A 25,348-nucleotide genomic window follows, 5' to 3' on the forward strand; every position below is an offset into this window, starting at 1 on the left:
TGGAAAGAGAAACGGCAGAATTGGGCCATATATACAGAAACTCTCATCTGTCAACAGTCGATTGAACAGAAACAAGGCTTTCCTGGCACACTGCACACATTATAATGCTAGTTAACACCCCAGCCTCATGAGGGCTCTCTTGACTCATTCATCACATCTTCTTTCTGGTTCCCAGGCAGCATCATATTACATTCCAATAACTCCCACTATCATTCATATTGTTATTTACTCGCCTTGACTCTAGGCAACATCCTTTCTCCTGCCTTTGTCCCCCATCCACCATCATTAAGACTGAACTTGTCACCTCATCACCATACCCACAAATTTTGCATTTCTATTGTTATTCATACATGCTGCCTGCTTATAAAGGTCTGTTCCTAGGCACTTCACTCTATGCATCTGAGGAAGTAGATTTAAGTCTACAACAGCTCATGTTACCAGTTCTTTCTTTCTCTTAGTTTCTAAGGTGCTACAAGATTAGGGTTGCCATCCCTGAGGACCTCCAAACTGGGGAAAATGTAGAAGAAGGTTTTAAAATGTAGGACCTTTTTTTTTTTTTTTAATTTCCTGGCAAGGAAATTATAAAAAAAAGGTCCTACATTTTAAAACCTTGTCCAAGGCCTCCCTGGGGCCTGGGAGACAGCGTCTCCCAAGCCCCAGCCAGGCCTTGGAGGACTCCGCAATCGCGGAGCCGCCTCCAGGGCCTCGCTGGGGGGGATCCCAGGGGTGGGGCCAAGCAGGGGCCGGACCATGCGGACCCACCCCAAACTGGGAAAGTCCCACCCCCAGGCGGGATATGGCAAGCCTATACAAGATCCCTTTGCATATTTCATATGCAATTGCACATTCTCAGATGTTACATAGTTGTCAGTGATTTCAATGTATCCCTTGATTCACTAGGGTTCCAGAGCCACTCACTGTGCATATCCCATGACAAAATGGGACAATATGGATCTAATTGCGGATACATAATTAGTAGTGCAATGTTAATGTTCAAGAGAAGGGTAGCATAGTGCATGCTTGTAGACTTAACGACATGTTTGTAGATTTATGCTACAAATGTACAATATAAGATCTTAGACGACAGATTTGTTTTAATGAATGTATAACATAATGTGAAGCAGGAATTACATAATATCTGTTTCCTAATTTTTAAATTGATTTTTATGTGGGAGTGATTAATAGAGAACACTAACTGAAAACAATGGACACCATTTTAATTCTGCATAGAGATTTCAAACACTGCCCTTGGAGCTAATTTGTTGTCATGACCTTTCAAGCTGACACAGACTGCCACAAAAGAAAATGAAAACTCAGAACAAGTTTAATTGCTTTTACTAGAGCAACATTTCTTCACCCAGACCTGTGATACATGAACTTCAAAAAACTGATAGCAGCCAGCTAATATAGACGGTCACACACTTGAAAGCTTTCACCTTTCTCCAGTATATTTTTAAACTGATTTGTACATCTACTGTAAGACAAGCTTCTGAAACAGCCATTTGCTTGCCCACTCAATAAAATAAAAATCAGATGTTCAGCAGACTAGGTTGGAGTAGACTAGGTAGATCAGTGGAAACTTTAAAAGTTTGGAAATAAAGTATTAAAAGGAGCAAAAGCTGTTTCTAATCACTACTCTTTGGACTAAGGCCAATGCTCAAAGAAAAGCTTTCCTGCTCCTCCTGTTGAGAGATTCAAACCATATCATGAACCCTAAGGTATATAAAATATGTAAGGATTATGGTTGGCATCCTGTTTGAATGAATTACAACAGTAATGGGTCCAACTCACATCATTGCAAGTCTTTTTTGGTCACTGTGGAGGTCAGAATTCTTTACTGACATCTTGCAACAAGAGCGAAACAAACCACCAAATTTGGGGGCTCTTTGTAGGATTTTTTAGCATTGGAGGAAGAAAATCAGCCACCATTTTTTAATAGTGTCTGGAGGTGTTTGGGTTCTCTGAGGTGTGTGGAGAAGGGGGGGGGAGTGTAAAAATGGTGCTGGAAGCGGCATGTGGTCCATAATCAACACTTTCCACATCCCTGCTATAACAGTAAGCCCAGCCCTTTGCATAAAAAGTATGACAGAATAGGGTTTCAAGGAATCATTTACATCATTTACAAGGCCTTGAATAACTGAAGAAAAAATTCTAGCTAACACTGCACTGATAAAAGAATGGCAGAGATATATTATTACTTTTGCTGTTATTACTTCCACGGACTAGTCATTAAAACAAACTCCAGCCCACACTTAGCTGGATTCATTCCGAGAATGTCTTTGTCATTCCTGCTGCCTCCTGTACTGAAGCTCTAACACTCTGAACTTCACCCACCATCCAATTCCACCCACTGACCTTTTCCACAGGATTGGAGTAGGGTTCCAAGGAATTTGTGGGCACTAAAATATAGGGCAGAGGAAAATTAGGTAGCGAGCTTGGGAAAGTTACTTTTCTGAACTACAGATCCCTGAATCTCTCAGCCAGAATGGCCACTGGTCATGCTGTCTGGAGGATTCTGGTAATGCTTCCCATTTCTAACACAGATTCTTGAACTTTACAAGAAAGATATGTGGGGCTAGATTTTCATCATTTCACACCCTCCAGTATTTTCACAGATAAAAACCAGGACACATGTGACCAAGTAACATCAGAGTGTAGTCAAGCTGACAAAAGCTATTAATGAACTACAAGAGGCTACAGCAGTGTGCTTTTCCCCAGCCTATTGGGAGGACAGGAATCTGTCCCCTTCTCTCTCCCCTGCTGATTTGAATGCAAACAACATTTATATTTTGTAGCTACTGAAGTACTGTATATACTCATGTATAAGTCTAGAAATTTTAGTCAAAAAGCTGACATCAAAAACTTGAGTCAACTTATCCACTGGTCAATGTAAGTACTGTATTTGAACTCTTATCAAAAAAAGAACCATCACCTGGTGAAAGGCAAGAGTGTAATCTGTCCTGGAAGCACTGACCTCCCTCTGCTCTCTCATCCATCCAGCCTTTAGGATGGGCACAAGCAGTTATGCCTGCTGGAATTTCTTTGGCATCATAAAGTCGAAGGCTTTCATGGCCGGTATCCATAGTTTTTTGTGGGTTTTTCAGACTATGTGGCCATGTTCTAGCAGAGTTTCTTTCTGACGTTTTGCCAACCTCTGTGGCTGGCATCTTCAGAGAATGCTTTGCCTGGAAAAATTGGGTGTATATATACTCCTGCATTCCCAGGCTCACACAGTATATATACACCCAATTTTTCCAGGCAAAGCATCTGTGGCTGAAGATGCCAGCCACAGATGCTGGCAAAACGTCAGAAAGAAACTCTGCTAGAACATGGCCACATAGCCCCCAAAAAACCACAAAAAAATATTCTTCGGCATCATTTTCCTTTGCTTCATTCTTTACAATCTTTGTTACATTCCCCTTAGTTTTAACTTCAACTTATCTATGAGTCATATCAAAATCCATAATTTTGACCCCAAAACCTGTCCTTGACTTGTACATGAGGTCAACTTATAGTCGAGTATATATGGTAAGCTGAGGACAAAGGAAGAAGTAGAAAGCAGCTGGAAAAGTAGGTCAACAGAGGATTAATTGGGACTGTCCCTTCCAAGCAGGACAGTTGGAAAGTATGCTGTCTAGGAGAAAGTCAGTGATACTAAGCCACAAATATCAGTTTTAGTACACTGGGTCAATAATAGCTTCAGATGGACAGTTTTTTATTTTACTTAAGATATTTTTTAAAAAATAATTGTTTTGATTAATGTTTATGTGTCTGATCATGCTATACCAGAGAAGTTTCATAATTGTTTTAGTAACCTTGTTGACTTAGAATACCATTATTTGATTGTTAGTACTGATTTTAAATTTTAAAATTTAAAAGTTTATATCCTTTGCTAGACAGAAATACACTTCTGCCAAGAAAGCAACCCATGGTGAGAGCTACTGTAGAGGCACATATGAATGAATATGGTTTAATTGATGTAGAGAGAACTGTACACTCAGGACAGAGAATACAGATTAGATTATTTCTTAATTATTTCATCTTTGGTTAGTAATATAAACACATGCAAAATTGAATCCTAGATAATATCAGCCTGTACTCTGACTAATCTAGAACTACACTTTTCTAATCGTCCTAAACCCTTTAGTCTCTGACATTTTAATGTTTCATTTCTCAATGATGAACAGTTTAGACCTCAAATGTCAGCAGATCTGATGGAATATTTTAAAATAAATGTAGGCTCTGCAAGTTTATGCACTAGTTAATGGAAAACATGTAAAGTCTACATTCTGGTTAGAATCATTGCTTATTCATCTTATAAAAAGACATAATGTTTTATTATTTAATATTTATTTATTTATTTATTTATATTATTAAAATTTATAAAGTAATTATTGAATACATATGAAGACATAGGGCCCCAACAAGATTCTGACTATTGCATATGTCAACAACAGGTTTCTCACCAATATGTGCTAAGGGCATGTCTGCATGTGTCATTTGCATCGTTTCCCTCTACCTTCATGTCTTCATGTTTTTGTGTCACCTTTGGCCTTTTTAAGAAATAAAAATTTTTAAACCATCATACTGAACATGGAACTTTGTCTCCTTTCATTCATCTCCCACACAGGGCAATACCAAAGGTCCAATTCAACTTTGGACTCTCTTCACACGGGAAGGGCAGTTCTGTAATGAATCTGGGCCATTCCTCCCTTAAAGCAAATTTTAAAAACTATTTGTTCCAGATCTGCCCCAAAAATCCAGAGCACTTTGGATCAACATCAAGTGGCTGTTTACACAGCATCCTTTTGGGCTGCCTGGCACAGCCACTACCAGAGCAAGCCGTCCCCTCTGAGGTCACAACAAGATGCCCAGCCATTTGATCAATGCTAGGACCCTTGTTTTTGACACTAGAGGGAGCAACTCAAGCCAGTGTTGGTAGCACTGGGTGGCACAGTGGGACACTTGGGTGGACAACCACCCAGCATTGCTTTGGAGTGCCCAGGTAACAGAGGGACTTCACGGCAGCTTCAGTGACAGAATACTCCAGCAGCAGCCAAGAATATTCTGGCCAGTGTAAACCCACCTTAAGAATTAGAATGCAGTGGGATTAAACAGGCCCCCAACCCACTTTATGCATTGTTCCTATGCTCTGTCTCTTCTGTTTCCAGTCCTCATTTTCTGCTTTCATTTTTTGCCTTCATTGCCAAAATACAATGTAAGCGTGCATAGGCAGGTAGGTATTCTATGTAATTGCATAGCTCATTTGAATCACATTCCAAGAGAGAATGAAGAAAAGAGAATAAAATAAAATAAGTAAAGAAGCAGATACAAGCAGAAAACATGGTAAACTAAAAGGCCACACATTCACAAAAACAATATTAAAAATTAGGAAAACTGAAATTATTTTTGCAAAATTTAGAATATTTTTCTTAAGGTCTTTACCAAAAAACACATTAAAGTAAGTGATAGGGAAAGGTGAACATTCCACTACTGGGATGTCACACCCCACAAGGCCCTTTCTCCATGTTAGCCATCAACTGAGACTAGAGGCAGTTCTCATGTTGCCACTCTTAATGTATGTGTAGGTACATGTGGAGAGAGGCATTCCTTTAAACTGAGGTTATCCTGTTTATTCTTATGGACCTCTTTCATGCCAGTCTTACATTTCTGAAGCTTTGAAAGCACTGCTCTGCACATGTATGAAGAAAGCAACAAAAATACTTGCAGAAGATTGGCCTAAATCCAACTCAGTAGAGCCACTGAATCTATGGCAACTTCTTAAGTCAGTACTAATGTACATTGATTCAATAGGTCTATTCTATTTGGGACTAATAACTGAATTTAGGGCCCTATCCCTCAACATGTAACTGGTTTTGAACTCAGGACTCACCTACAGAACATGTCTGAAACATTGCACTAGTATCTCTTCCAAGTGAAAGCAAGTTCTCTGTAAATTGATATTATGCCACTATAAATTAGCTATTTGGATTAGCATGAATTATATTAATGATTTCTTTTGCCTGACAAACTTGATGAGTGATCAAGTACTTAATGAGAGGGCTGTTTCTTGATGACTCTAGCCTATGGAATGGTGCTCATGACAATTTAGGTGAGAGAAAGGATTGTGAACACATTTCTTTTTTCATGCATACACAGAAGAGAAAGCAGAACCATGCCAGCTGGCCATGTATTCTGATGCAATACATCCAGGGTGACACATTTATTCTTACACATCAGTGCCGAAAGCACAGCCTTTAGGGTGTGTTCTCTGCAGGGTTAATGCTGCTGGTTGTGTGGCTAACAGGCTTGGCCAGCCTTCAACCTAGCATTTAAGGCAATATTTGTGTGAAAGGAGGATGTCTGTGCAGGATTAGACAGAAAGCCAGCCACACTTTTTTATTGTCTGAATTTGGACAGAAGCATAGGAAGAAAGGTCTGAAAAAAGCACCTTGGGATGCAATCACCCTTTCCAGAATGTGATGCTTTGTTAGCAGTCGTGCTGCCTCCTTTTAAGTATGTTTGCTTTCAATACAGTCTGTTTGTATATGTATAAATATATTACAAATGTATATTATATATATGTATACAATTCACCCTTCCATCACTAACACACACTCTGACATACTTGCTCTTTCTCTATGAAATGTAAAGGCTAGCACATTTTTCCTTACATGTTTCACTTCTTGTGGAAATGGGAAACATATAATAAAAATAGAAATACACTATGGCTAGAATCTTGTATCAGCTTATATTCAACTAAATATTTAACTAAGTAACTGCTCTTGCCCCCACCCCTCCACCCCTGCAACCTAATGGAAATATCATTCACCTGATCATCGGCAGAATGGTGCTCCTCATGCATCTGATGCTAGGTAGAGTAGGTTGGGGGGCAATGGTGCCAAAGTAGTGACTAAGTACTGACAGAGAATACAAAACAGTTACAGTTTGGTGACTGATTCATATGCATGATCACTACTCACAATTTTGACACTATTGCCACGACAATAATTCACCCCCACCCCCATCTATTTTACCAGACATTAGATGCATGAAAGGAAGATCAGAGCACAGCTGAATGATGTTTCCATTAGGTTTGGGGTGGAGGGTAGAGCCAGGAGAAATTATTCAGTTAAATACTTAGTAAAATATAAGCTAATACAGGACTCCAGCCTATAATTTTATATCTTCTCTACAAGCCCTATCCTTGGCAAGGAGGACACATCATATTTTCAGCCAAGGGCAGTGCTGTTAATCCACTTTAAAACTAAAACAAAGTCACTTTCAGCCTTCATTCCAGACCAGAGGTCACTAGCATCAGGTCGCGCTCTCTCTTTTAGGTACTTGTGTTGAGCCTTGTAACATGAACCTCTCATATTAGCTTAGCTGGACTGTAACATTTAACATTGAAGGGACATTTCCTTACTGTTTACTCAGCACAATTAAACATCTCAATCCCACCCTCCCAAAGAGGATCTGCTTTCTTCTTGATCTGAGCTGTGATATCTCTGATTTGCAATTTAAGAACAGCAAAGACTCACTGTTATTACTTCCACCAAGGCTTTCATAGCTGACCTAGAGTTTTCACCTCACATATTGGCAGCATTTTCCAGGGACAGTTGCTCTCTTGGCATGCATGTTCTAATGGTGTCAGATTAAGCCCAGTGAATTTATAAACTGCATGTCAGATGTTAAACCACTGAAGCTAGAGGTGCTTAAGAGCAATCCTGCTGAAAGAGAAATGGGTGAGGTAGGAAGATTAAATAAACTGTTCCCTGCTTCTTTATACATATATTTTCTTCTTGGCTTCATATGTAGGAGCAGACAGACATTAGACTGCTTTGCTTGTTTTGGTACAGGAAGGAAGATGCCCTTTATAAATGGATGTAGATTTTACACTGGTCATGGCAGGAATAAAAACACATCATGTGAACCATGTGACTTGTGACTTTTGGAAGGCATCTTAAGCTGTAGCAATATGCTATGCATCCACTCAGAAACTGCACAGATATAATTTAAACAGAAAAGCATCAAAATCTGAATAAAAAACTACTGTATGGACAGATCTGCATTTTCAGTTGTGGCTAGGGGGAAATGTCCACATCAGTATATTCCACAAACAGTAACAATCTACCCAAATTTTTAATTTTCTCAATTGTAGTATAATAATCAACTGCTTTGTTGGTTTTTTTTAAAATTTGCTTTAAGATAAAAACAAGATAATGAAACATCGCCCTGGAAGAGAAGTTCATATAGTCACAAAACAAATAATTTTTGTGTTCATAATACTTTTATACCTTGGATACAATTGAAATATTTAAGCACTTAAAACAATTCCTTTTGGAATTCAGGTAGGGGTCCAATCTGTGCATTATTTAATCTACTAGTAGTTTAGGCAGCAATCCTGTTATCTTTTTACCTGGAAGTAAGCCCCACTGAAATGAGAGGAATTTATGCCTAAGAATAGGATTGTATTATGTTTATAAGCACACAGGATGGTATTTGCATTGCACTGTTAATAGTAGATCGCATTTAATTATGCAACATAACATAGCGAAGACCAGTTCAAATCTTCACTTAGTTTATACATTTTTGAACCATGGTAGATAATAAAACCATTTACCCCAATTATTTGGATATGGTCTAATGTGCAATAAAAATTCATTTCAAAAGGAATATGCATCTTGTGTCCAATTGGGCTTAAAACATACTTGGAAAGGTTATCAGTGGCCGGTAGCTAATCTGGCTCCTCTGTTGGGATGAGAGCCCTGGCTTGCAAAATTGCAAGGTCACCGTTTCTCAAAGGAGCACTATAGGGAAGCCTCTACCAGAACAATCCTATGTGTGGTTACTCAGATGTTTTCCTGTACTTAAAGCAACTTACTCTTAAGTATGTGTGTTTAGGAATGCAACTTTAAGATTGTGCCATGGTATTCTTGGTAAAGAAAATGGTTCTATATGGACAAATTAAATAAGGCAACATGCCTTTGAAGGGGAAAGAACAAATCTGAGGACAAGAACTTGCGACTCCAGGATTGTACCGTTTCTTATTAAGCTACGCAACAATGGTTATTTAAATGCATAAACAAGGCACACCAGTTAATGCTCTTCACTATAATCTGAACTGATTTCAAAGAGGTGTTGGGCAATTTAGGCAGAAAAAATTCTGGGCAGCAATCGAATCTTGGCATATAATACTATCGTCTAACAATAAAGCAGGTGTCGCAACCACATTTGATTCTCTCTCTTGTTAATGCAAGACATTTATGGACAGCGCTGGCATTTTAAAGCTGTCTGCTCAGCAGGTTGTCTGTAGAAATGTTTACTCCTATTTGCATATGACAAGTTTTATTTTCATATATTTAACATGTTTGTTTCAGTATCTCTATCTGGAGGAGAAGCAGTGTGGCCTGACAAAATATCACTGTCACAGTTTTCTGAGCACTTATGCAAATAAGGAAGCTCTGTCTCCCAAAAGGCTACAATCTGTGGCATTTGTGAGTACATTTTTAATAACTCTCCCCTTTAAATGTCAATGCCCAGGGTAAATAAACAGACACAAGCCCAACTGACCTTGATACTGAAGCCAGACACGTCCTGCACGCCTAGGAGCCAAGAAGTGTAAAGTGAACAAGTAGTTTGTGCTGTGACAAAATTATAGGTCATACGAGGAGCAAAGTGAGAGCGGGTGGGCGAAGAAAGGGAAGAAGTGTTTCTCCCCTTAGCCAATCCCATTCCTCTCTGACCTCTTTGAAACATTTTGGTCATGCAGCCATGTCCTTGAGAGCACCACAAGGATGTCTTAGTTTGGCACCCTCAAGAATCTGTTCCTAAATAGATATTTAACACTGGTCTCAAGCTTCCCTCATCCTTTTCCTTTTGGTACTTGAGGCAAAATTCCTCCTGTCTCTCATCCTCAAGCAATTTGGATGGCACTTTAATAAAACACACATAATGTGCACCCGCACTACAGAAATAATCTGTTTTGACACCACTTTAACTGCCCTGGCTCAATGCTATGGAATTCTGGGAATGGTAGTTGTTTGTGGCACCAGAATTATTTTTGTAGTGCGGATGCAGCCATAGACATCACAGCAGAGCAGAGCTTACTGAAAGTTGCTTTTTTTTTTTTACTTAACTCCCAGAATCTGGGAACTGCAGATTCTCTCATGCATACACAGCCCAAAGAATACATTTTCCAAGATCTGAAGTGGCTTAGAATGATAGAATCATAGCGCTGGAAGAGGCCACGAGGGCCATCTAATCCAACCCTCACCCTGGAGGAATAGACCATTAAAGCACCCCTGAGAGGTGGACACCGGGCCTCTGTTTAAAAACCAACAAAGGAGAGTCAACCACCCTCCAGGCCAGGGCAGTCCATTATTAAACAGCCATTTAATATTCCATTATTAAACAGCCGTTACAGTAAAAAGGTTCTTCCTTGATGCAGAAAAATGATACTCATTTTAGAATTAGAATTTTAAAATTTTTATTAAATTTTTTCAAATATACCTATTTTAGAATTAGATACCTCAACTAGTAAGGTTACTTTGCTTCATAATGGGCCTGATATCAATGCTTTTAGAAAGTATGAGTGTTCCAGCATGAGTCTACTCCATGGTTGTGATCCTCAGTATGTTGAAGCAATGCCCTCTCAGGCCGCATATGCACTGCTGAAATAATCCAGTTTGACACCACTTTAACTGTCATGGCTTAATGCTATGGAATTCTGGGAACTGTAGTTTTGTCAGACATTTAGTCAGAGAACTCTGGTGCCACAACAAACTACAGTTGCCAGAATTCCACAGCATTGAGCCATGGAAGTTAAAGTGGCGTCAAACTGGATTATTTCTGCAGTGTGGATGCAGCTCATCTCTCTTAAAAATGATATTGCCACTCTCTTTCCACATAAATCATTAGTCCTATTCTGCATCTTTCATGGACACTGCATGATTCTTTCCCCCCAAGTCACTATTGAAGAGGGATGGCAAGTGTGTGGCAGGTAGGCTGATATCTGCAATGTCATGTAGGCTGTTCTCAGTTGCATATTATCCCCCTTTTATATGTACGTTGATGGAGGCAAAGCGCTCAATGACTGAGCAGTGAATTTCTTTTTTAAAAAAGTTTTATTCAACCTTTATGATGCCATACAGCTTGGAGTCAAGAAGGGAGCTCCCCCGCCCCTCCAGATGATGCATGCACATATCTTTTGGGAAGCAGAAATGTGGTAAGAAGAGTAATTTGCTGTACAGCTTTCGAATATTAATTGCTGCCTTTTCAGTAACAGACTGCTGTTTTCTTTTTTTCATTATGTACAAAGATAGGCAGCTGAAAGTAGAATCTCAATGATTGGACATCAGTTCAGTAACAGGTTCTACTTTCAGCTGCCTATCTTTGTATATAATGAAAAAAAGAAAACAGCAACATTCAGATGGCTACTGACCATTGTGTAAGTGTACACTGTATAGTTGTGTAACTGCATATTTTAAATCTACACACACACCCTCATAAATATCCAAAGAGCAATTTATGAAGGAAATAAAAATTCAAAATGAAAAAATGTCTATTACTGAAATAGTGGTGGAAAGGTCACCAAAGTATGGGTGGCTGAGGTCATGGAAACTGAAGTAGAGGAGATGCTAGAAATGGATACAAACAGAACAGAAAGTCCCCAAGCCAGTTTTTCAGGCTAAGCCATTTCCACCATTCAGGAATAGTGTGTCACCTGCGCACACTGGAAAAGCAGGTAGGAAAAATGCAGGGACAATTCCACAAAACAGTGAGGAAGAAAAAAACAAATTAAAGAAGGGGACACAATCAAAGGAATGTAACAGACTGGCTACTGCATGATTGTTGTTGTTGTTGTTGTTACAGTGCGCCCACGCCATACGCGGGCGCACCATACGCGGCCTTGAGCATACGCGCTCAAGCCGTGGGGCGCGCATGGGGCGGCGCGTCCCTTTCAATTGAATGGGCGCACGCGCCTGTTGCGCCCCGCGCCGCCGCGCACGAGCCCCATTGTTTCCAATGGGGCTCGAGCATAGGCGGAATTCGCCTTACGCGGCGGGATCTGGAACGTATCCCCCACGTAAGGCGAGGACGGACTGTATTATTATTTCTATTCTGCCTTTTCCCAATGGAATCAAGGCGGATTACAACAGGTGTTTAAAACATTTAACAGATTAAAATTGCAACTAAAATAGAAGGGAGGGAGGACCCAGCGTCAGTATTACTGTAAAAGTCTGTTCAATGTTAAGGTTTTAATTATCAAGGATGGTGGGTTGTGTTTTCCCACCAGTAGCCCCATTTACCTAGGTGGTAATATATTTTATGCAATAGACAAGAAGATATGAAAAGCTCTACTGACTTACACCAAAGTTTCTTCTAGTCTTTCATTTAGTAAAGCAATGTGTCCTGCATTACAAATGGGCCTCTTCTTGAAGGGTATAGTCCAAGTCTATTTTGAAGCTCAAGTACTATAAAAATAGAGATGACTGTGGCTTTCAATTTGCCCTAGAGAATGGACCAAACACCCACTTGTGACATATTGCACTATGGTAGAACATATTGTATTTTTACATAAATGTCATTGTTTCCACATCTTAAAGTATACATATGCAGGTATATGCTTCTTATAGGAAGCCATAATTCACTGAATATACAAAGGCAGAAAGATCTTGCTCATTTTCATATATTTTGGATGTGTTTTTAGTAAGGTTTCATGGAACCTGATTTTAGGATGATGCAAGAGAATAGATGTCTGCTAGTTGATAGATGAAAGATCCCCACCCATCCCTTGTCCTTAGCAGGTATTTTTTGAATTTGTGCCCCAACTGTTTGTGTCTTTTGTATTTCTGTCTGTTTCTACACATGAGTTGGACTAGTGTGGCATAAATTAGTTCAGGTTCACTAAAAGTTTAAAAGGAGCAGGCCAATTATTGACAGCAAGGACTACACAGTAACCGTGTGAATCTATATTTTAATGAAAGATGTAAAATAAATACAGATAAATGCACCTTCTGCAGCACTTCAATACCAGGAACAGCAAAGTGGCCCCATCCCAAAATACAAAGCTGATATTGTAAACTGAAATACAAGAAATTCAAACAATAAATAATCAACCACAATACATCACAAATAATGCCCATGGAAGGATTCTTATGTTGTATAGATTTTTGTGGTAATGGGCCAGTTTCTGTGAAACACAAAGAAAAAGAAACAAGTAAAAATGTACTGCGTCTGACATTAGTGTCACTTTGTTCAATATCTGACATGTGACATTTTTTTATTTAAAAAAGTATTTTGAACACAAAGAAAATATGCAGTAAATTAGCAATTTGGTCCAAATAACCCATGCTTCTGTTTATCATGCATCAGGATGCAATCATAATTTCTTGCTGGATATTAGTGAAAAGAACAAGCAGCTTGCACTAGAATGATAAATAAGCATCTATAAATAACATTATTTATGTTCACCTCTACCACATTCATTAACCCAAAGTATTTAAACCTGCCTTAGGGATTTTTGATTTTCTTACTTCCCCCCAACTTAGAATTTTTTTAGACTTCTTAGACATTTATTTGTGCATTTATTTATAAAAATACACCCTTAATAAGTAGAAATGGCAAAAATTACTATGGAAATATAATTTATAAATGCTAGCATTTACAATTAGACAAAAATGGAGTTTATTGTTCAGCTCTTGTCTGGGCTGACAATATAATTAAAGTGCACAGAAACACACAAAAAGCAGGAACTAGGCAGATCCCCCCCTCCAGGTTTTAGGATTTAGCAGCTTAATCTGGTAAGAAATATCAGCTCAAATATGCCTAAATCATAATCTTTTTTTAAAAAAAACCCAGCTGTCTACCTGAGAGGGTTAAACAATATTTAGCCCTATTTTGTCAATAGGCTGTATAGTGATTGGAAAAGTAAGGGCACTTTTCCAGCCTAGTTATTCAACAGTGCTAATATCTGCTTTGTGTCTTCACGGTTATGTTTATGTTCACTTTTGATACAATGGAAAGGAGGAGGCGATGTAGGAAATTTCACACATCATAGGAAGTGTCACATATATCTTAAAATATTAAAAGACTTAATCTGGGATCACACAGAAAAAATCTATTACTAAAGGCCACAAGCCAGATCAACACACATATTTTTCTGTTCCCCTCATTGCAATGACAAATATTTAAGTACATTCTTCTTATTTGATTTAATAGAACTTAAAGCTCCTCTCTTCTGGGATTCTGCTCTGGATTTTTGTCTTTTAGGGAGTCATTATGGGAGGGAGAAATTATTTCATGCACAAATATATTTGTAACTCCTACAAGATCACAGATACCGTCTGAGACTTGTTTCTGAGTTCCCATATGTTAAACCCCTTTTAGTTATTGGTTTGCCTAATGGCTGGGGAAACCCTAAGGAGCATGCTCTACCTACTTGTTGAGTTCAGAAAGAGAGGGAGAACTGGGGAGGAGATGTGTTGCGCTCGTCAGGGATAAGGAGTAGGTCCTTTTCACCTTGAATAAGGTCACAGTGTTTTCAGTAAGGGAGTTGGGAAGGAACAAAGGGTAAATGTCCTTATAGTGGAATTTCTATTATGCATTGCCACCTGTTTTGTATCTTTTACCTAAGGCTTTAAGATCTGCATCCAAATGTTGCAGAACAACTGAGCAGCACAGGCAGTAAAGTCCTGGAATAAGGGCTGCCCTGATACCTCAATGGATGCTTGGAACCTTTGGGATAGTGCATATATGTCAAGTTTAATATCTAATTTGATGTACTGTCATTAAAATATATATATTGGGACTTTAATTGTGGTTGTGTTTATAGTTTTCCCACAGAATTCAGAGAGAGGTACATGTGTAAGCCCCTTTGTGCTAACAATTGCTGAAAAATGCACACTCATTCCAAGAAGTGGGGCAATCCCAGCTCATGTGCACACCAGAGCAAATGCTCACATGCATTCTCTTGGATTAGAGACCATAATGGATGCAAATACTACATTTAAACTGACTTTGGAATCATGCCTATTTATGGGGGGGGGAGAGATTGGTCACAGTATAGTGTACCATAATGTGAGGCTCAATGGTACTTGAAAGCACATCACAGTGCAATGGGTAGTGCTCATGCTATGTAGTAGTTAAGCACAAAGGATTAGTTTAACAAAGTATAAACCTTGAAAACTAGCTGTAAGAACATAACAAGAAAACAAAGGCATATATAACTAGTACTATTACCAAAGCTGAACTATTTATTTCACTAGGTCACTAGGCTTTGATGCTGATGCAGGGGTGGAAGGTACCCACTGGCTTCATTGGACATGGAACACAGTGTTCATGCTGGGATACTTGCTTGAATTTGCTTTCTTAAGTGAATGAAAGAGTCCCAGCCATCATGTAAGGTAACCTATAGTTGCCCTGGAGATCTTGCAGTGCTCTGTGTTCGAGCATGCAGTTTTTAACAAAGGTCACAGGAATAACATTTATGGTGAAAAAGCAAGGTATAAAATACCAAAGGAATTAATCTATTACAGTGCCATCTTTTCTATGAAATGCAAGTATCAAATTTAAAAATCGCAACTAGGCTTGTATGTTTCACAACCATGAAAGGCAGTTTATGCATTTGCATCCTAGATTACTACACCACAGACCTAGAAGATGAGAAAACTATTTACAGTATTAAGCTAGCTTTTGATATGCCACCTCCATGTATCCCAACCCTCTGTCCATTTTGGAAATTGGCAATGTACTGAAATTAAGTTATGAAGGAGACATTTTCACATAAAACAACTCATTTAGAAAGCAAATATCATTGCCTGTTGTTAAAGATCATATTATATAGCCTCTACAGAATAAAACATTACTCTAAAATGCTTTACTGTTTACAATGGACACCATCAAATGCAATTGTGTCAAAATACATAGATGCTTTCATGCTCATTGTGGGTCAGATGTTTTGTCGAAGTCAGGCAGGGCTGGCAAAGCTTCTCTCTTTAATGCTGGCTTACCTCACTTAGTGGCACATAAGGGAAGGTCATCCCTATGTTTCACTGTACACCCTTACTGCCATATTCAGTATAATTCTTATAAATGCTTCTTATGTTCTTCTCAGCTCGCAGTCTTTTTTCTCATGAAATGTTACCTTTACCAAGCAGAAAGCATTCAACCCATGTCCCTGATATTTTGCCTTGCATCTCCAACAGTTTCTTCACTGCCTGAAAAGCAATCCCTGTGAGGCTCTGTGACCCTTAATGACAAAGGAAACTTGAATTCTTCTCAGTGTTTCCCTCTTGCATTGTTTAGAGGCATGCCATGCATAATTTTCCCATAACACTAAAGTTCTCTGTGCAATGAAGGACGAAACTGATTTCTCAGGCAGGCAGTCTGGGTTCAATCTTTAGGGATAGTTCATACAAAGTATCTTCATCTATGATGAGACTCTTGTCAAGTAAGTACTGAGTGACCTGGAAGAATAAAAATAGTAAACAGTTGCTCTGTAATATTGTAAAGAGCATGTATAGCCTTAAGTGCAATTGTGTTCTCTTTCTAAATAATTCAACATTCCTTCTTGTCAATAAGAGAGCAAACAGGTGAGTGTTTTGTTTTGAAAAGATACAGGTATGTTTTATGAAAGCAGATGTGTGAAAATATGTCATAAGGAAATATATATTTCTGTTTTGGAGAAATCACCTATAGCAGTGGTTTCTCAGCCTAATCCTGAAGGAGGGTTCCAATGCCCTCGCTGCTCTGTGAGTTCTCAAATAATAAATTCCATCACAGAAAGTGGTACTAAATATTTGCATACAACATGTGTACATGCAGCTGTGGACCTAAGCCTGTGACTGTTCACGAGTAACTCCCATTGAATCAGAAGTAAGGAATAAGGCCTGCTGTCTCCTCATTGAACTCAGGGGAACCAACTTCTGAGGGGCTACATGCCCGAAAATGGGTAATTAAATGAGCACTTTTCTAGGCTCATGCTGTGAACCAGGCTCACTTGCTGGTGCATCAAGAGTCCCATGAAAAAGGATGCTTTCTCATCATCCCACTACACACACTGCAAGTCCTCCACCTAATGAAAGAGCTCCAGGCTTTAGGTGTTGTCATTACTGGCAATGAGAAGCACAGCCAGCTGCAGGGACTTTATGTGCTGGTACCACTGGGAGATCCAAGCCAAACATTACTTCATGACCCTGGGCTGTCCAAGCCACTTGTATAAGCAGGGCATCAACACATGCAAGTGGGTACATGGGGAGCTGCCAGTGCAATTGAGTCTGTCTACAAAATGGGCCAGTAGTGCCATCACTATGACCAAGTGCGAGTAATCCATCTATCAGATTTAGTGCAATTGCACCACATGCCAGAAGGTATTGGCCAGTCACATCAGGTCCTCTTTCTACACTGGCCAACTGTCGGTTAGCATGATGGCACAGAATCACCAGGAGCGACCAGTGATGATGCAGAAGTCTTGCGCCCCTATCAGCCCCCACCCAAGAGTTGCACCCTACAGTTTGAGAACCACTGATTTATAGAGTTCAAGCTTTGGAATAAAGTCCAAGACTCATGAACCTTTTCTAAAATAATTTGTGTATATCTCAAAACCAAATGCCACAACTTCCCCATCTTTCTTTCTAATACTCAATTTGGATGATATAGAAGGTTATAAAATAAAACAGAGACAAATACTCAAAATATTGGTAAAAAAGGAGAAATAAAAATATTGTACCTTTGGTTGATGTTCTATGCGATAAGAAGTCTGTTGGAACTGGCGTATCTCCCTGATAATATGTGATATCTTTAAACAAACAAATATAAAGATTTTTTTAATTTAATAAATTCATTTATAGACAGGCAGGCAGACAGGCAGACTTGGATCCTAACTTGTCTTCCTCCAAATTTGGTAACCTCTAGCATCCTTTGGTTTGGGGCTGGGGGGTGAATGGGATTGGTACTGGGTATGTTGCAAAGGCTTTAAAAGAGGGAACTTTTAGAAATACTTGCCCACCAATGCAAGGAGGAGAGCAACTCAGGATCCAAGCAACCAGAACTCAACAAAAATGTAGTTTTCCTGGAACAAATGTTGTTTCAGTGGCCTTAATGTTGATCATTTTTATGAAGAACAATTCAGATTCAGTCCACTCAGGCCATATTGCCCAAATTATTCACCTCCTATGTTTTATGATACATTACTAATACAACAAAAGTATACCTACCCACCCCAAACTAGTCACCTCTCAAATAATGCTGCATGAACAACACTGAAAACTGATACAATTTTATGCATGTCTACTCAAAAGTCAGTGCTACTGAATTGAATAGGATAGTGCTATTGGATGTAATAAGGCCTCCTCCCAGATGAGTATGTATTACCAGGGTAGGAATTGTATGGCTCTCCAGATGTTGTTGAGGGAAACTCTCAGCATTCCTCACCATTGACTGTGGCAGCTGGAGCTGCTGGGAGTTGCAATTCAATAATATTTGGAGGGCTGCACAATTCTAAGCCCTAGCATATAGGATTGCAGCCAAAGAAATATTCATTTTGTGCATTTTTGCTTCCTAGAAAATAAACATGCTCCTCATAGATTGGTAATATTGCCTAAGAGAGTCCAGTATAGCATCACTGCATTATGTATATTTCACAGTTTATATATATATATATATTTTTAAAAGAGCTTGGAAAAGTTACTTTTTGGAGTGCAAATCCCAGAAACCTCCAGTCAGCATGACTCTGGGATTCTGCAAGTTGTAGTCCAAAACATAACTTTTCGAAAGTCTGCAAAAAATAGTTGAGCTAGCTACTCTTCTCTGACCTTTTCAAAAAACAGAAAATGTATGTGCATAGTAATACAGATACTACAGAATTAACCAGCAGGTGGTGATAGAACACTGATCCTGGATGCAGATACAAATAGTTGTTTTCTCATTTGTGCAATAAATACCTTTGAAATGCAACCACTTACACAACATATTATAAATCTTTGTAAATAAATAAATAAGTAAAGACCATCGCATAATTACCATTCTCATTTTTGAAAAATTAACAAGGCCTTCTTCAGTAAAATTTGGTGTTCCTTCTTCAATAAATGCCAGGTCTGTTAAGTACATCCCAAGATATGGCACTGAAGGGGGATTACAACTGCATGAAAAGAAACATTAGTTCTGATTACTGTATGGTTTTTACTACTGTATATAGGCTGTTTTAGCATAATGAACAATGCAACCTTTAAAATAATTCTGTACATGTTTACTTGGAAATATGTTCCACTGTGTCTAATGAATTTCCCTATCAGGTATGCAATAAATTTGCAATTTAAGATAATACTGTGATTAAACATGAACTAATTTAAGGATGCATCAATGATAAATTGTTATTTTTCTAGACTGAGAGATATGAGAAAGATACATTATTTGGTCACTTTGGCTGATGATCTACATCAGGAACTGCACAGGAGAATATAATAATAATAATAATAATAATAATAATAATAATAATAATTTGTTTTATTTATTCCAAAGATCATAGCGGTGAACAGCAAGTAAGCTAATAGGCAAGTAAGCTAATTTGCCCCAACAGTCTGGGTACTCATTTTAGCGACCTCGGAAGGATGCAAGCCTGAGTCAAGCTTGGGCCCTTTTGCTGGTCTTGAACTCGCAACCTTGTGGTTTTGAGTGAATGGCTGCAGTACAGGCATTTAACCACTGCGCCACCAGGGTTGCTTTTGGTTCTGCTGGACCTCTAAGCAACTTTCAAAACTATTGATCATGGTATCCTTCCAGACCACCTGATTGGGATGGGACTTGGAGGCAATATTTAAAATGCATCCATTCCTTTCTGGAGGATAGGTTGTGCTGGGAGTCTCCTCCTTGTGAAGTCTCTCAGGACTACCGAAATTGCTGGGAAAAGTTGCCTGGAATTTTGGCATATGGTGCTGCCAATATGCTGATGACACACAGCTATATTTCTTACTTCCATCTACTATATATACTCATCTATAAGTTAAAAAAAAGTATGCCCAAAATTGACTCCAAAATCCTGGGTCGTACATGGGTCAATAGGGTAATGTGATGGCAGCTCTTTCACATTTCTCTGGCCCTGCAGTGGGGAGAGCAGTTTCTTTCTCTCCTGAGCCAAGCAGAAAGAGTCGTGGGTGACTGATTGCTGCTTCTTTAAGAGTCTCTCTCACACACACACCCTTCTCTGTCTCCCTCACTGTCTCATGAGTGAATGCTGAAACACTGAAGCAGAAAGAGTTGTAGGTGATTGGTTGCTGATTCTTTAAGAGTCCCTCTCGCTGCATGCACACATACACACACACACTAAGGGACCCTTCAAGTTTTATCTTCGACTTATCCACAGGTCATACCAAAATCCATAATTCTGGCTCCAAAACCTGCCCTCAACTTATATGTGAGATTGACTTATAGTCAAATATATACAGTAAACACAAAGAGGAAATTTGGCTTTAAACTGGTGTCTATTGTCAGTAATGGATTTGGTGGGGGTGGAAAAAATGAAGCTTAATCCAATTAATTAGAGGTGTCCCTAGTCGATCAAAAGACAGATCAAGGAATAGCAATTCAGTCTATGCTATGTGGGGTTATAGTTCATTGAACATGCAGGTTCACAGTTCAGTTGTACTCCTGGATTCATACCTGAGCTTGGATGCCCAGGTGTTGGTGGTGATCAGGAGTGCATTTACACAGTTAATATTAGTATACAGATTGGCCCTATTCCTGGAGTTGTCTGATCTGGTCACAATGACTAAATTATATCCTGTTTGTATTATTGTCACATTCTCTATGTGGAACTACCTTTGAATAATTTTTCTAAACTTCAGCTCTTCAAAGATCTGTAGCCAGGTTATAAAACAGAGCCTGGTAGGTTATGGGGGACTTTTGCTAATGTAACTTGTATTTTATTATTCTGTAAACCGCCGTGATCGAAGGAACGGCGGTATATAAATAAAGACTCATTCATTCATTCATTCATACAGGGAGATTTTACTCCCTTTTTACAAGAGCTCTGCTGTTACCAGTCCATTTCCAGGAACAACTCAAAGTGCTATGATGACCTATAAAGCCCTATTTTGTTCAGATCCAGGCTATTTGGAGAACTATATTCTCCCATACAAGTTTGAGAGTGCTGAGATTTTAGAAGGAAACCTTTCTCACTCTCCCACCACCTTCCTGGGCATATCTGGAAACACAAAATAGAGTCTCTGGAGTGGCTAACTTTAAATAATTAAAGATATGTATTGTGTGAATGCCTCTATATACTGCAGAAGTACACCTTCTGTTGCTATGGAGTCTGTCCAGAAAAAGTAGCAGCAACAACTGGATATTGATACACCATATGCCTTGACGGCCAAGAAAAGAACAATAATTCAACAGATGTGCTTGATGTATACCCACTGTAATGCTATGAAATCAGAGAGTAAATCAGTTGTGGACTCTATTCATTACATAATTAAGCAACATGCGAACCCTTTCACAATGGGCAAAGAAATATTATTGCATACTTTCCTCTCATGTAACGAAGGCTGCAATACAAATTCCATTAAAAGGAATGAAACTTGCATTGGTATTGATTGTATCACAGAACCTCCACAGAATATTCACAGAGATGCAGTCTATATGCAACTTGGGCTTCTCTCACAGCTTTTCAAGAACTGGATTTTTCTATTCTTGAAAAGATGCCGGACAAACCTGGAGAAGTCTAGGTTGCATACAAGCTGCATACTGCCCAGTGATGGGTGAATGCGATAAGATCCGCCTTAATAAAGTTACATCCCAGGTCTATCCCAGCAGCGAAGCTAATGCAACAATCTCCATAATGAAGTGGGAGTAACTGTAAACTTCTTATGTGCATGTTACATCTCAAATAACAAGAATATTGCAGAGAATCAAAGATATGAAAAAAACTAATGAAGATGGTCAATGCAGAACATGCAAAGGCAGGTTTACAACTGAACATCAAGAAAACAGAAATTATGACCACAGATGATCTACATAATTTTAAAGTAGACAATGAAGAGATCAAAATAGCTCGAGATTTCCCATACTTGGGTTCAATCCACTATCAAACTGCAGTCAGGAAATCAAAAGATTTCCAAAAAGCCAAAACAGATAGGCCAAATGGCTGCTGTTGTGCTGTGTTGGGGGTGTGGCATTTAGATGACACATGCCCCAAACTTGGCCAGAGGCCACCCCAACACCACTCCAAGGCAAAAGAACAGGGCCAAAAGGGAGTGGACAAAACCTGCTCCTTTTGCTGGCCTGGTTCAAAACCGTGGCGGTGACCTGGATTGGGGCTGGCCGAGTGCAGTCTCCCTGATGCAAACGGTGCCAGAGCAGCTCCACCATGGATTTTCGGCCCGTCTGCTCAAGACTTAGACTTGGAATAACAGCTATGAAGGAACTAGACAAGATCCTGAAGTGTAAAGATATATCATTAAATACCAAAATTAGGACTGTCCATGCCATTGTATTTTTCATTTCCACGTATGGTTGTAAATGCTGGCCAGTGAAGAAAGCTGATAGGAAAAGTAAACTCATTTGAGAAGAGTTTGAAATTGAGAATACTGTGGACTATTCACCTAAAAAGACCAATGAATGGGTCCTATAGCAGATCAGGCCCAAATGCCCCTCTCCCCGAATTTTGGCCATATAATGACAAGAAAGGACTCACTAGAAAAAACTATAATGCTTGGTAAAGTGGAAGGCAGTAGGAAAAGATGAAGATTAGCACCCTGAGTAACTTTCCTATCTTAGAATGGAGTTCCTATAATAAAGCCCTTAGTTTGTTTCTCTAAGACCCAAAACACACAGGCCAGATAAAGCAGCTCCTGGCTGCTGTGGGGGCATGGTGTTCAAATGATGCACACCCGAAAGTGGCCAGAAGCCACTTCAATGCTGCAATCTGATCCTTTGGACAAGATCAAAAAGGAGAGGAAATAACCTGGCTCCTGGAGGCGGCTGGCTTGGGACCATGGTAGTTGCCCACTTTGGAAGTGGGCCTTGCAGTTGCCAAAATCCCAGTGCGAACATGGCCAGAGTGGCCAGAGGCAGCTCTTTATCAGCTGTGTGCTTTGTCCCTAAGCCACTGGTGTCCTAACTCCTTAATCAGGATCTCTAATCACTGCATGCACTCTCTATCGTTACTAAGATGATGTCTACCCAGTATGCACAGAATGCTACTTCTACTTTTATCTGATTAAGTGCAAAGCTTATGCTAGAAATTTATTTTCCTAGTTAACCTCAAAGATGGTACTGGATTCCTCTATGTCTTTTAATGCAAAAGCAGAGTAATGTAGGCATCTTTTTGTATACTACTGTGAAGAAACCATTGGTAGGTACTGTTTGGGTTTTGATCTGTCAACCAGCTATAAATCTAAGCAGTTGCATTATCCTAGGACATAGTTTACCAGCTTGTCTGGAAGAATATCATTGGTATCCTTATTTAAAAGCCCGACTGAAAACAGTATACATAGCTTTCCCCTGAGCTACCTGCCTAGCTTGCATTCTGTTTAAATGAAAAGGGTAGGGAGGGGGGAGGAGAGAGAGAGAGAGAGAGAGAGAGAGAGAGAGAGAGAGAGAGAGAGAGAGATTAGTCTGACATGTTTTTTCTTTTCTTTTCTTTTGAGAAATCTAAGCTGGGTCTTACCACAGTATTCTTTTTTAAGTGGTCACAAACCCGTGTGAAGTTGTAGGCTTTCACGGCCAGCATCCATAGTTTTTTGTTGAGTTTTTTGGACTATGTGGCTGTGTTTGGAAGAGGTTATTCCTGACACTTTGCTAGAATCTGTGGTTGGCATCTCTGAAGAAAATCCCACAAAAAACTATGGTCACAAACCAGCTTTTAATGATCTATTCCAGGTCCTTTGCTGGTACTGACATCAAGCTGACTGATCTCTGTGTGCTCTCCCCCCCACCGCCTTGAAAGATGGAAGAAATACTTTGCCCACCTGCAGTCTCCAAGAATTTCCAAAGACTAAGAAATAAAGGAATAATAAATGGATTGGAAAACTTAACATCATAATTAACATTCAAGATTTATAACAAAATGTAATTAGGACATACTTCTTGAGTGTTTCTCTGAGATTTTTAAATCTTCCCTCAGATGATACAGTCTTCTGAAGTTTATCCATAAGAGCTTTAGTCTACAAAAAAAGTAAGAAGAGTTAGTTTTCCAAGGGAATAAAATATGACACTAACCAGATGCTAGAGGTGTTGTTGTTTTTTAAAATTAGTTTGCTTTAAATAAACTTGTATTGTAGCTCTGAAAGCAATTGTGGAATTAATCAACCTTTGCTAAACGTAGATGAGCTAAAATAAGATACTAGCCACTGGCAAAACACTTGCATTTTATCCAGATGGCAACTGATTTGAATGTGTAAATCACATGCAACACTCCAAAAGCACATGCTAGATATTTCTGACCTGAGCAAACATGGATCCTGTTGCTCTGTAACAGTCAAAGTGATGTCGAATATATTTGACAGAGGAGGAGTTGTGCATTTTGCCCTGTAACTTAGCTTGTACAAGAGACTTGCATTTAAAAGAAAATAAAACTTGAAATCTGGGATGGATAATGATTCAAATGGGCACTGAGTTGTATACCTAAAACCTGGGTGAAATCCAAAATATCTGGGAGGGGTTAGATGGTGGCAGCCCTACTCCCAATACAGTGCATGTATCATTCCCATTATTCAGCAAACATTTGTTTGAGAAATATGTGGTTTTGCTCTGAATCATGATTTAAATATTTATCTCCCCAAAGAAAGTTCAGTATAGGTCCATTACACTACATTTGCACTAGCTGAAAAGGAAACAGGGAAACCAACTGTGGTGGATGCAGGATTAAATAAACACTCATTTAAATACTGTAATACGAGACTTTGATAGAAGCCTTTGTATTTAGACACAACAAAGGCTTCGTTCCAGGACGCACCCACCCACACAGATACCAAAATCTGTGTTTGTTCAAGTACCATTATATGCAATGGCATGGTAAAATGGTGTCTTTTATATAAAATGGCAAAATGAAGGTTTGCTTTTGAGATTTTTAAAAATGGAATATTTCAAGCCATAGATGGTGGAATCCATGCATGCAGAATCTGTGGATACATAGGACTGACTTTACTTTCAACTGCCTGAGTACTTTAGAATAACAGAATCTTAAGAGTTGGAAGGGACAACAAGAGCCATTTAGTCTAACTCCCTGCCATGCAGAAATACACAGCTAAAGCATTCCCCGAAGAGGTCCATCCAACTTCTATTTAAAGATTCCAAAGATGGAGTCAACTACCCTCCAAGACAATCTTGAACCACTGTTACAGCAAGA

At 39.2% G+C, this 25,348-nt stretch overlaps 2 protein-coding genes across 4 annotated transcripts in view; both read right to left on the reverse strand.

Moving 5' to 3' along the window:
- CKMT2 (creatine kinase, mitochondrial 2) overlaps positions 1–9,679 on the reverse strand; it is a 43,792-nt gene extending 34,113 nt beyond the window's left edge. Inside the window, exon 1 of the mRNA XM_089493814.1 lies at positions 9,574–9,679. The gene's annotated coding sequence lies outside the window, so the exon portion shown is untranslated. The remainder of the gene's footprint in view (positions 1–9,573) is intronic.
- Positions 9,680–12,962: 3,283 nt separating this feature from the next.
- The window catches only part of RASGRF2 (Ras protein specific guanine nucleotide releasing factor 2), a 156,149-nt gene continuing 143,763 nt past the window's right edge, over positions 12,963–25,348 (reverse strand). For all 3 annotated transcript variants that reach the window (XM_089493837.1, XM_089493835.1, XM_089493827.1), the window contains exons 24-27: positions 24,085–24,164; positions 19,024–19,141; positions 17,732–17,800; positions 12,963–16,469 (exon numbers count right to left, since the gene is read on the reverse strand). In XM_089493837.1, coding sequence (XP_089349963.1) covers positions 16,377–16,469; positions 17,732–17,800; positions 19,024–19,141; positions 24,085–24,164 — 360 coding nt within the window. In that variant the 3' untranslated portion in view covers positions 12,963–16,376. The remainder of the gene's footprint in view (positions 16,470–17,731; positions 17,801–19,023; positions 19,142–24,084; positions 24,165–25,348) is intronic.

The sequence above is a fragment of the Sceloporus occidentalis genome, unplaced genomic scaffold (assembly GCF_023333645.1).
Source record: "Sceloporus occidentalis isolate IW3139 unplaced genomic scaffold, rSceOcc1.0.p SCAF_1, whole genome shotgun sequence".
Lineage (NCBI taxonomy): Eukaryota > Metazoa > Chordata > Lepidosauria > Squamata > Phrynosomatidae > Sceloporus > Sceloporus occidentalis.